The sequence below is a fragment of the Coregonus clupeaformis genome, chromosome 17 (assembly GCF_020615455.1).
Source record: "Coregonus clupeaformis isolate EN_2021a chromosome 17, ASM2061545v1, whole genome shotgun sequence".
Classification (NCBI taxonomy): Eukaryota; Metazoa; Chordata; class Actinopteri; order Salmoniformes; family Salmonidae; genus Coregonus; species Coregonus clupeaformis.
Window position 1 is genome coordinate 34,025,416 of NC_059208.1, and position 13,856 is coordinate 34,039,271.

General features: G+C 40.5%; 1 protein-coding gene across 1 annotated transcript; it reads right to left on the minus strand.

The window, feature by feature from the left end:
- Positions 1 to 414: 414 nt before the first annotated feature.
- Positions 415 to 3,951, minus strand: LOC121586283 (trypsin-3-like). Its single transcript, XM_041902868.1, has 6 exons — positions 3,863 to 3,951; positions 3,522 to 3,684; positions 2,460 to 2,621; positions 1,663 to 1,754; positions 1,099 to 1,235; positions 415 to 832 (listed from the first exon to the last, which is right to left on the minus strand). The coding sequence occupies exons 1-6, from the start codon at positions 3,900 to 3,902 to the stop codon at positions 683 to 685; spliced, it is 744 nt and encodes a 247-aa protein (XP_041758802.1). The 5' UTR covers positions 3,903 to 3,951; the 3' UTR covers positions 415 to 682.
- Positions 3,952 to 13,856: the final 9,905 nt, after the last annotated feature.

The window sequence follows — 13,856 nt, forward strand, 5'->3', positions numbered from 1 at the left end:
CTCTTAACAACCTGAAAGACATGCACGTTTCAACAAAAATAGTTGATATCCCTTGTGACAGGCTTGGGATGCGTGGTCAAAAGTAGTGCACTAAATAGGAAATAGGGTGCCATTTGGGGCGTAACATACTGTAGGCTACAGCTCATTGAGAGATGAGAGGTCTCTTAGAACATGTTCTTCGAAAATGTGAACATATATTCCTGAGAGGAGACCAATATTATCAACTAAACTGTCTGTGAACAGCACCTTCTCAGACAGCAACTGTTGTGAAACAAAATGTTGAGAAAACAGCTGTGTGGCTCACATGCTGTTCCCATCACAATGTATTGTACCTGTCTGTGTTACGAAGAACAGTTTGAATAATTTTGAAGAAGAAAAAACACACACTGATAGGATTTATTGTAGGTAATTTTATTGACATAGCCAAAACTTCTCTGGGGGTAGGCTATAGTCTGCGCGGGATATAATGCGTGTGTTCCAAACAGCATATTAATGACAGGCTGTGCGAGTGCTGCACAGTATCCAAACCTATCGTTTGATAGACTGTCTGTTGACTCAAAGGTAGAGCGAATGTTTCTGATTGCCATCGTTAGTGTGACCTTGAATGAGTGTGTGAGAATTACTGTACATTTGTGTGTGTTCAACACTGTGTGTGTGTGTGTGTGTGTGGGTGGGTGGGTGTTTAGTTGCTGCTCATGATATCGCTGATCCAGATGTTGTATTGGCAAACGCGGGCGTAGACACTGGGGTGTCCCTTCTGGGCACACTCGTAACCCCAGGACACCACACCCTGCAGCTGACCATTACACACCAGGGGGCCACCGGAATCCCCCTACGTGCGCACACACACACACACAGACAGAGTGAGAGAGAGGATAAAAAGGTCAGAATTAAAGTGGATATTCTCAGGAGACAGAATACTGTAACTGTAGTAAGATGATCTAAAGGAGAGTGTTGAGAAGATGCATAGATGGTTAGAGAATATTATCAATACAAGTGGTAGAGGGGATGAAGAATGAAAGCAGGAAAAAGCTGTAGCTGAACTTGCTAGTATAGTCAAACAGTCCCACATTTTCTCAGTGGTTTAGGCCGACTAACCTGACAGCTGCTGGCACCTCCGTGCATGAATCCGGAGCATACCATGTTCTCTGTGAATAGATGGGGGTAGGCATTCTTGCAGATTCTGTGATCGATGATGGGCTGCCTCAGGCATTGGAGTTTAGTAGGGAAGCTGTCTGGCAAAGCAGAAATAAATCAATGAATGTGCTATGCCACACTCACACAGCCTCTCATTCAACATACAGTATTCTTCACAAGACGTGCTGTGTTGTGTGCATTCAAGTCAGCCCTAGACCGCTTGCGTTTGAAATGTTATGTATCATGTACACAAATAAAGCATACTCTTCAAGTTACTTTGCTTTAATCAAAGAAAGCACTTATTAACTTCAAATCCCACTCCCCTCTCATTTCCCCTGTACGTTGTGTCCTCTTTATCATGGCATAGTTATGGTACTGTAGAAAGTGCCACTAACCACTAATACAGGATAAGATTATTTTGTATTCGCCTAATAGTTTTAAGTTTAAGATTGAGGGTTGGCTAGTCGCATCCTAGGCCTATGGTTAGGTGCAACTTCTACCTTTAGTTCCCAGCCTCTCACTTACTTCCATTGGGGATGGTGTTGCCCCAGCCGGACACCAGGCAGTTCTCGTCGGCCTGGGGGCAGCGGGAGGGCAGGGCCACAGTCTGGACATAGCTGTAGAGTTCAAGTTCAAATTTTATTACACCTACATAGCAGCAGTCAATACAAACTGAAATCCAAGAGCATACAAATGGCATAGGCCTATATAAATACATATTTATTTATAAATTGATAAAAGGACAAAAACAGGATCTTCAAGACTTAGACTTAAAGTGACTCATTAACAGTGTTGGGGAAGCTACTCTGAAAATATAGTTTACCAAGCTACCAATTAATTCACACTGGAAGAAGTTAAGCTACACTAAAGCTACCCTTAAGAAAAACATATCTTACTTAACTAAAGTTACTTAGAAAAAGTAGTTCACTACATCCAAACTACTTCATTAACATTTTCATATCTAAATCTGAAATGTCATAGACTACAAATTGCAAGTCAGAATGTGTAATTTAGCCTATTAAACACAAAAAGTGAGAATTAGGCACACAAGAAGTGTTTCAAGTGAGAATTAGACAGGTCTGATGACAAATAAGAAAGTACGTAAATTCTTGCCTACTTCACCCATATTTTATTTTAGAAAAAATAGTAGTGTAGTTCCAGTGGTTAGCTACACCACTACATGGCAAAAAAGTCATTAACTACTGAAAACGCTACCAAGATTTTTATTTAGTTCAACTATCACAGAATTACTGCAAAATGTAACTAAATTACTAGTTGAACTAAATGTAGTTCATTACTCCCCAACACTGCTCATGAATCACCTGTTGAGGGTGGCAGGCTTGCTCAGCTTGATCAGCATGATGTCGTTGTCCAGGGTGTAACTGTCGTAGTTGGGATGCTTGATTAGCTTGGCGGAGTCGATCCACTGCTCAGTGACCTCGTTCTGCTCGATGTTGTGCTCACCCAGACGCACCTGGATACGACTGAGGATCAGGAGAGGGTTTTAGGAATTCCATCATTTTGGAGTGAATGAAAAGTAAAGTACATATCTAAGATTGTATGAAATCCCGCTGGGGCCAGCCATACGAAAATGTATGCACACACTACTTGTAAGTCGCTTTAGAAAATAGTGTCTGCGAAATGGCATACAGTGAGGAAAAAAAGCATTTGATCCCCTGCTGATTTTGTACGTTTGCCCACTGACAAAGACATGATCAGTCTATAATTTTAATGGTAGGTTTATTTGAACAGTGAGAGACAGAATAACAACAAAAAAATCCAGAAAAACGCATGTAAGAAATGTTATAAATTGATTTGCATTTTAATGAGGGAAATAAGTATTTGACCCCCTCTCAATCAGAAAGGTTTCTGGCTCCCAGGTGTCTTTTATACAGGTAACGAGCTGAGATTAGGAGCACACTCTTAAAGGGAGTACTCCTAATCTCAGTTTGTTACCTGTATAAAAGACACCTGTCCACAGAAGCTTAGTGTATGTAAACTTCTGACCCACTGGAATTGTGATACAGTGAATTATAAGTGAAATAATCTGTCTGTAAACAATTGTTGGAAAAATGACTTGTGTCATGCACAAAGTAGATGTCCTAACCGACTTGCCAAAACGATAGTTTGTTAACAAGACATTTGTGGAGTGGTTGAAAAACAAGTTTTAATGACTCCAACCTAAGTGTATGTAAACTTCCAACTTCAACTGTACATCACCTATTACACCAGACTCTTTCCTGACCATATGATTATCTTATCAAGAAAGACTGTGGGTCATACTTGTTATAGGCTAAACTCTGGGGCCCAATTAAAGGCTAAAACACCAAGGGGTGACATCAAATAGGCCTACATCAGTTTAGTGAAGCCCTGTCAGTACTTACGACTTGTGGCAGTGGGCAGCAGACACCACCCACTGGCTGGAGATCAGGGAGCCACCGCAGAAGTGGTAGCCAGCGTTCAGAGACACTTGGTAGGGCACGGAGTGGGCAGGGCACTCATACCCTCCAACAACCTTCTCATCGCTCTCCTCCACCGGGGCAGCAACTGAAACAACCAGGTGTGGAGTGAAGAACGATCATACTTACATACAGAAGAGTAGATCATAAGGGCAATAAGATGATGGATCCATTAACAAAGCAGATTTTTTAAAACAGTTTAGTTAACGAGGATAGGCCTACTGTACATCAGTCTACTTTCATGTAGAGTGATTTGTTTTTCTTACATACTGCTCCGAGCAAAGCCAGAAGAATCAGGGCCTTCATGTTTGTTTGTCCGTATGGCGCTCACACAACCAAGGCTACAACCAAGCCCTCTTTATATACTGTACCACTTCATACCTTCGCTATCTCCACTTTTTCAAGGTACTGTTAAAACCAATTCTCCCTGGGAATAGGGCATATGGCTCCAGAACACATTGGGCCATTACCTAATGCAAATACGGGTGTAGTATGGAACCAGTAGGCCTCCAACTAGGGGCCACATCATGTTATCTACTGTATGACATTCCAAATGTAAGGATAAACTATAGACTCAAGTAATTTGACATTTACCTAGACACCTGAAGTAATTGTGTGTGTTCAGTGACTCAAAAAGTCATATTCTCACATAATATGACCAGATGATAACTTGCAACGTGTAGGAATACTGTATATATCAGCAGTTTTAAAAATGTATAAATAAATACTGTTGTGGCTGCTCCTTTCCTGTTCTAGCCAGGGTCAGCAAGGAAAATTATGTCAACTCAGATAACCTCATCGGTTCTTCCCTTATCATATTAGTTGTGTTTGTTTAAATGCACTTCTGAGTAGCCTTGGGAAATGTTGGGACGCAAATGAGATAACATGCCCTAAGAGTTTAACAGTCCTTGAAACATGAGCCTGTGCAGTAGTTTGAAAAAAAGGTGTTTAATAACATAGGATAATGATATGTGAATGTTAAGGACTCATACATTATTCAGATTCACATCATGTTATCCACTGTATGACATTCCAAACGTAAGGATAAACTATAGACTCTAGAGTAAATTGACATTTGCCTAGACACCTGAAGTAATTGTGCGTGTTCAGTGACTCAAAAACAATGACTCAAAAAGTAATATTCTCACATAATAGAAGGCTTCGTTGTTTAGCAACAAAACCGACGCATACGCAACTATGTGGCAAAACAGATGGGTTTTGCTTAGATTGACAGCATGTAAACTAAATTTAATCTCCAATGTTTATTGGAAACAAAAACATTTTCACAATGAGCACTTGTTGTCTCAAATACATTGTTACAGTTGTTGGTTAGCTAGGTAGCCTGGGAGGACAGAACACGACCACTCAACACCCCCTGCAACTCTTCTGCAGTAAAATCTCGCAATACCAATCACAACCTCTATTTTCTGCGGTACTTTTGACCACCATGGCTATGAACGCTAAGAAACCCACCTTACTGAAGCACATATTATTCCTATAACTCTCTATTGGCCTCGGCCTACTCACAGGAATCCTCTCAGGATTTGGATTTGTATTTATTAAGGATCCCCATTAGCTGCTGCCTACTCTCCCTGGGGTCCAGCAACATTAAGACAGTTATAAACAGTTAAAAATATTACATGACATTACATTTCATAACACTTTACCCAATACATTTAGTGTGTTCCCTCAGACCACTACTCCACTATCACATATTTACAATACAACATCCATGTGTACGTGTGTGTAGAGTGAGTCTCATCATGTGTATGTGTGTCTGTGACTGTGTGTCTCTTCACATCCCCGCTGTTCCATAGGGTGTATTTTTATCTTCTTTTTAAAAAATCAGATTCTACTGCTTGCATCAGTTACCTGATGTGGAATAGAGTTCCATGTAGCCATGGCTCTATGTAGTACTGTGCAACTCCCATAGTCTGTTCTTGACTTGGGGATTGCGAAGAGACCTTTGGTGGCAAGTCTTGTGGGGTATGCATGGGTGTCCAAGCTGTGTGCTTGTAGTTTATACAGACACCTCGGTGCATTCAGCATGTCAACACTTCTTTCAAAAACAAGTAATGATGAAGTCAATCTCTCCTCCACTTTGAGCCATGAGAGACTTCCATGTATATTATTAATGTTAGCTCTCCATGTACATTTAAGGGCCAGCCGTGCTGCCCTGTTCTGAGCCAATTGTAATTTTCCAAGGTCCCTCTTTGTGGCACCTGACCACAAGACTGAACAGTAGTCCAGGTGCAACAAAACTAGAGCCTGCCTTGTTGATAGTGTTGTTAAAAAGGCAGAGCAGCGCTTTATTATTGACAGACTTCTACCCATCTTAGCTACTGTTGTATCAACATGTTTTGACCATGACAGTTTACAATCTAGGGTTACTCCAAGCATTTTTGTCACCTCAACCTGCTCAAATACCACATTATTTATTACAAGATTCAGTTGAGGTTTAGGGTTTAGTGAATGATTTGTCCCAAATACAATGCTCTTAGTTTTTGAAATATTTAGAACTAATTTATTCCTTGATACCCATTCTAAAACGAACTGCAGCTCTTTGTTAAGTGTTGCAGTGATTTCACTCGCTGTAGGAGCTGACATGTATAGTGTTGAGTCATCTGCATACATAGCCACACTGGCTTTAGTCAAGGCCAGTGGCATATTATTAGTAAAGATTGAAAAAAGTAATGGGCGTAGACAGCTGCCCTGGGGAATTCCTGATTCTACCTGGATTATGTTGGTGATGCTTCCATTAAAGAACACCCTCTGTGTTCTGTTAGACAGGTAACTATTGTTCCACAATACAGCAGGGGGTGTAAAGCCATAACATACGTTTTTCCATCAGCAGACAATGATCGATAATGTCAAAAGCCACACTGAAGTCTAACAAAACATCTTCCACAATCTTTTATCATCAATTTCTCTCAGCCAATCATCAGTCATTTATGTAAGTGCTGTGCTTGTTGAATATCCTTCCCTATAAGCATGCTGAAAGTCAATTTGTTTACAGTAAAATAGCATTGTATCTGGTCAAACAAAAGTTGGTCAAACAAAAGTTTACTAAGGGTTGGTAACAGGCTGATTGGTCGGCTATTTGAGCCAGTAAAGAGGGCTTTACTATTCTTGGGTAGCGGAATTACTTTTGCTTCCCTCCAGGCCTGAGGGCACACACTTTCTAGTAGGCTTAGATTGAAGATATGGCAAATAGGAGTGGCAATATCGTCCGCTATTATCCTCAGTAATTTACCATCCAAGTTGTCAGACCCCGGTGGCTTGTCATTGTTGATAGACAACACTAATTGTTTCACTTCTTTCACACTCACTTTATGGAATTCAAAATTACAATGCCTGTCTTTCTTAATTTGATCAGTTTACTTGGACGTTTGTTGCTGGCATGTCTGGCATAAGTTTGCTAATCTTGCCAATGAAAAAATAATTACATTAATTGGCAATATCTGTGGATTTTGTGATGAATGATACAATGAATGATAGAGTTGAGTTTGCCTTTCTGCCCAAAATTTTATTTAAGGTGCTCCAAAACTTTTTATTATCATTCTTTGTCATTTATCTTTGTTTCATAGTGTAGTTTCCTCTTCTTTTTATTCAGTTTAGTCACATGATTTCTCAATTTGCAGTACGTTTGCCAATCGGTTGTGCAGCCAGACTTATTTGCCATTCCTTTTGCCTCATCCTTCTCAACTATACACTTTTTCAATTCCTCATCAAACCACAGGGATTTAACTGTTTTCACAGTCGTTTCCTTAATGGGTGCATGCTTATTAGTAAATAGAATAAGCAATTTCATAAATGTGTCAAGTGCAGCATCTTGTTACTCCTCATTACATACCACAGTCCAACAAATATTATTTACATCAACAACATAGGAATCACAAACAAAACTTATTGTATGACCTCTTATACACTATATTAGGCCCATCCTTTCGAACTTTGGTTTTCCTAGATATGGCTAGTATATTGTGATCACTACATCCGGTGGATTTGGATACTGCTTTAAAGCAAATTTCTGCAGCATTAGTAAAGATGGGATCAATACATGTTGATGATTTCATTCCTGTGCTGTTTGTAACAACCCTGGTAGGCTGACTGATAACCTGAACCAGATTGCAGGCACTAGTTACAGTTTGAAGCTTTCTCTTGAGTGGGCAGCCTGATGAAAGTCAGTCAGTATTTAAATCACCCAGAACATATACAGTGGGGAGAACAAGTATTTGATACACTGCCGATTTTGCATGTTTTCCTACTTACAAAGCATGTAGAGGTCTGTAATTTTCAATTCCTCATCAAGCCACGGGGATTTAACTGTTTTCACAGTCGTTTCCTTAATGGGTGCATGCTTATTAGTAAATATAATAAGCAATTTCATAAATGTGTCAAGTGCAGCATCTTGTTGCTCCTCATTACACACCACAGTCCAACAAATATTATTTACATCAACAACATAGGAATCACAAACAAAACGTATTGTATAACCTCTTATACACTATATTAGGCCCATCCTTTCGAACTTTGGTTTTCCTAGATATGGCTAGTATATTGTGATCACTTGTCACGGATTCAGCCGAGGCTGCTCCTCCTCCTTGCTCGGGCAGGCTTCGGCGTTCGTCGTCCCCGGAGTACTAGCTACTGCCGATCGATGTTTCGGTGTTTGTCTTGTTTGGTCTTTATTGTTTACACCTGTTTCCCATTATGTTGGATTGTATTCCCTATATTACCCCCTGTCTCTCATTGGTTATTTTGTGCGTGATTGTTCTTTGTCATTTCGGCAGTTGCTTTGTGTTACGGGTCTTTGTGTTTTCCTCGCTGTTTGGAGGTTTGTTGTTTTGTACGTTTGCCAGCCGCTCTGTGTCCTGCGTTTGACTTCGCTGACCGCATACACGTCGCGTGACATCACTACATCCGGTGGATTTGGATACTGCTTTAAAGCAAATTTCTGCAGCATTAGTAAAGATGGGATCAATACATGTTGATGATTTCATTCCTGTGCTGTTTGTAACAACCCTGGTAGGCTGACTGATAACCTGAACCAGATTGCAGGCACTAGTTACAGTTTGAAGCTTTCTCTTGAGAGGGCAGCCTGATGAAAGTCAGTCAGTATTTAAATCACCCAGAACATATACAGTGGGGAGAACAAGTATTTGATACACTGCCGATTTTGCATGTTTTCCTACTTACAAAGCATGTAGAGGTCTGTAATTTGTATCATAGGTACACTTCAACTGTGAGAGATGGAATCTAAAACAAAAATCCAGAAAATCACATTGTATGATTTTTAAGTAATTAATTTGCATTTTATTGCATGACATAAGTATTTGATCACCTACCAACCAGTAAGAATTCCGGCTCTCACAGACCTGTTAGTTTTTCTTTAAGAAGCCCTCCTGTTCTCCACTCATTACCTGTATTAACTGCACCTGTTTGAACTTGTTACCTGTATAAAAGACACCTGTCCCCACACTCAATCAAACAGACTCCAACCTCTCCACAATGGCCAAGACCAGAGAGCTGTGTAAGGACATCAGGCATAAAATTGTAGACCTGCACAAGGCTGGGATGGGCTACAGGACAATAGGCAAGCAGCTTGGTGAGAAGGCAACAACTGTTGGCGCAATTATTAGAAAATGGAAGAAGTTCAAGATGACGGTCAATCACCCTCGGTCTGGGGCTCCATGCAAGATCTCACCTCGTGGGGCATCAATGATCATGAGGAAGGTGAGGGATCAGCCCAGAACTACACGGCAGGACCTGGTCAATGACCTGAAGAGAGCTGGGACCACAGTCTCAAAGAAAACCATTAGTAACACACTATGCCGTCGTGGATTAAAATCCTGCAGCGCACGCAAAGTCCCCCTGTTCAAGCCAGCGCATGTCCAGGCCCGTCTGAAGTTTGCCAATGACCATCTGGATGATCCAGAGGAGGAATGGGAGAAGGTCATGTGGTCTGATGAGACAAAAATTGAGATTTTTGGTCTAAACTCCACTCGCCGTGTTTGGAGGAAGAAGAAGGATGAGTACAACCCCAAGAACACCATCCCAACCTTGAAGCATTGAAGATGGGTCCCAACCTCAGTAAGAGCATTGAAGATGGGTCGTGGCTGGGTCTTCCAGCATGACAACGACCCGAAACACACAGCCAGGGCAACTAAGGAGTGGCTCCGTAAGAAGCATCTCAAGGTTCTGGAGTGGCCTAGCCAGTCTCCAGACCTGAACCCAATAGAACATCTTTGGAGGGAGCTGAAAGTCCGTATAGCCTAGCGACAGCCCCGAAACCTGAAGGATCTGAAGAAGGTCTGTATGGAGGAGTGGGCCAAAATCCCTGCTGCAGTGTGTGCAAACCTGGTCAAGACCTACAGGAAACGTATGATCTCTGTAATTGCAAACAAAGGTTTCTGTACCAAATATTAAGTTCTGCTTTTCTGATGTATCAAATACTTATGTCATGCAATACAATGCAAATGAATTACTACAAAAATCATACAATGTGATTTTCAGGATTTTTGTTTTAGATTCCGTCTCTCACAGTTGAAGTGTACCTATAATAAAAATTACAGACCTCTACATGCTTTGTAAGTAGGAAAACCTGCAAAATCAGCAGTGTATCAAATACTTGTTCTCCCCACTGTATATTGCATTATTTTGTGGCTGGTTATGACACATACATAAGTGTCAAAACCTACATTTATAAAAAAAAGTTTTTTCCTGACAATAAATGTCCTTTCGTTTGAACGTTTTTTTCTTAAATCCTTTGTTGCTGTTGTAATGAATTCTTTAGTCATGTTTTTTTCATCATATTTTAAGTCACTTGTAGAAAATACACTTTATGACACTGTCAAGAAGCACTATGACCATCAAACATATAAGCCAGATAGGCCTATCACGTACATGCCCTTATATCAGTCATAAGTCCAAAAGAGGGTGTCTTATCCTGCTCCTGCATTCATCCCAGTCATCAGCAACAGAGCATTCGGGTGGGCGCATGTCTGACATCAATGTGTGCGCAATTACAATGATAATTTAATATGGTCAATAAAAAATATATATATTAACATACTGTTAACACGTAGGCTAGGGTGTAATGGAATGTTTTGCCTTTTGTAGGTGTCATAACCAGCCATAAAATAACTACCGTGGTTGTTTTTGTGGGTTTTTACATTCTTATGTAAGTTTCATAACAAGCCATAAAAACAGGTCTAAATATATGTCATGACAGTGTTATGACCATATTATAACAGGTTTTGACATGGTTATGACCCTGTCGTAACGTGTTACGACGCTGGGTGTCAAGTAGCGTTACCCTTTACTTTTACTCAAGTATGACGATTGGGTACTTTTCCCACCACTGCTTATGTCATGTTAATGATATGAGTGAGTGAGAGTGACTAACAAAATCAATGGGGGCCCAATGGAGGTCTGGGCCCCTGGACACGTGCCCGGTCGGTATTCGGCCATGATTACTACAAGTTTAGATAACTGACTAGACTTACCAATCTAAAAATTGTTAGCTGACATGGCTAATTAAGTGACTGTCAATGAAAAAACAAGAGAAAAAACTGCTGATGCACAACCAAATTTTTAAGTACACTAAACTGTCAAAACAGCCACTGTCATTTAATCAATGCATGACTGACCACTGGTGAACCACTGTGTCTCCCAACCCCCGTCTCAGTCCCCAGTTTGTATGCTGCAATAGCTTGTATATACCAGGGGGCTAGGGTCAGCCTGTTATCTGATGCACTGTGGGAGCTCAATCACGCTCCCACTAATTTCACCCTCACCCCCCACCTCGCTACCTAACACAATCACAAAGAGTACATCAAGACAACAGACAGTAGAGTTTAGTCATGTAAGACAGTCAAGTGAGTGTCTAAATATAACAATCATGAACATAATCATAATTTCAAGTTGTATTGAATCGAATCAAAAACAACAAATCCCTCACTAACATTTCTTCAAACCTTTCAAGATCTTTATTAAGCCAAGAACATCATGAATAAAATTAAAAGTGCGTAGAAAAAATGTAACAGGTTTAGAAATGTTGTATACAACTATGTACAGACAAAGTTCGCTTTATGCCATGGTAACGGAACCATGTTCAAAACGCAGTGAGAGATTAATTGTATTTTAAATCTATTTAAATAATCCTACAGAAATAACACACACTGCATTTATTCATTACCCTGGGGCAGAGACCCCTCCAAACCCCAACTAAAATCCGAAACATGTAGATTGTGTCCTTTGACGCATGCACAGCTAGCTCAGTGCCCTAAATTGGGTTGCACATTCGAGCCAGCACAGCACGAGTTGGAAACCAAGAGCAAGTTTCAATATCCATACTAGCATATCACTTAGAATGAAGCGATATATTGGCCATGCATTCTAAGTGGTATGCTACAGTCAGTGCTTGACTTGGGCTGGAACAAACAGAAACTGAGTTCCAGCACCTCAAGCACTGGCTGAAGTAGTTATTCTAACAGAGCCCAAATATTATCTTCTCTTGTTTATGTCATGGTGAGCCACTGAGGTAGTCCACCCGCGAGAGACAGGGGAGAGGAGTAGTCACAGTCAGGTAAGTAGAGGGGGAAAACAAACAGAGAAGATAAAGGACGAATAACTGAACATAGGCTTCGACCAGGTATTGAACTGTAAGCTTCATGCCCCTGTTGAAAATTAGTGGGTGTTCAGTAGCGAATATAAAGAAGGTTAATATTTGACAACACATATTTATTTATTTTAATTAGCATTTTGATTATTCATTTATACCAATATACAACAAGACATATACAAATTGGGTTGTAAAATTATAGGGAGGGAGTAGAGTACTATCAAAGCAGTTTTTTTCCCTCACCCCAAACCATATTACTTTCCCCAATATTAAAGTCTGGAAGATCATGAACAAAACGGCACAAAAACAATAGTGAAAAGAAAGTATACCTGGCAGACTAAAAACATGTTTCATTATTTCTTTCTAGAGGGGTGCGTCACAATATATGTTTTCACAGATCTAAAGCATGACATTCTAATTTCAAGTACAGGGGAGAAATGAGTGGAGAACACGTTTAAATGTAGACTCAGCAATATGATGTAGATGCAGAAAGTAAACAGCATAGTGGGTCAATTTCCGCAACTACTAAGAGCACTTAAGAACGAGGTTCACTATTTTGGTGCCCTGGCTACCACGCTGTAACAGTATGAATCGAACTTGTGCACATGTGCAGACACTTTGTGAGATCGAAGTCTTGCATCTCGCTCATCTCAATACTTGCGGTGCTGTTCGTGGCAACGTCATTTCCCTGAGTCTACCTTTAATCATGTAGGGATTTCATTAAAACATAGGTGAAAGCAACCTTTAGGTTAGTTTTCATCAGCACCTTAATAAAAGTACAACTATCTGAACCTGTCCCATGCTCATAAGAGTCTCTGGCTATGTCCTAAATGTCACCCTATTCCCTATGGGCCCTGGTCAAAAGTAGTGCACTATGTAGGGAATTTGGGATGCAGACTGTTATAATGGTCTCCATAATATTGAAATGGACAATTAAAATATAGCTGCTCTAAAATGTATACTGGAGGTGACTTGGGTCAAAGTTAAAAAATACAACAGGCTTTTTTTCTTCTTCCAATGAACAGGTCAGTATTGCCTTTTATATACAGCAACGCTTGCGCTTATGACCATGGAAAATAAGGTGCTAAAATCAGTTGCCTCCACTTGAGTGTAGCCTTGTATTGTCATAGCTACAATAACATTGAATTCCTCTTTAAAACAGAGGAATTGACTGATGAGAAAACTGAAATGAAGTACAGAACCAACCACATCTCTGGTCTAAGTGATAAGCACCACAACTATGGAATATTTAGCTCCATTTTCAGCAGAGGCCATTGACGACTGAGTCAAGAACGTAGACAAACCAAGCGAGTTGACCATGAGATGGTGTAATGTCACCAGTGTCCTAAAACACTGAGGTCTGAATCAACTGTTTCCTTGCAGGCCTAGAATACATTTTTGTTTTGTCGCAAAACACTGATAAGCTCTTCATACCACAAACGTGTTCTATCATTTGCCACCCTTTTTGGTTTCTGCGACAGAGGAAGGAGAGGCTCAAGAAGCCCTCTAGGACAGGGTTTCCCAAACTCGGTCCTGGGGCCCCCCCGTGTGCATGTTTTGGTTTTTGCCCTAGCACTACACAGCTGATTCAAATAACCAATTCATCACCAAGCTTTGATTATTTGAATCAGCTG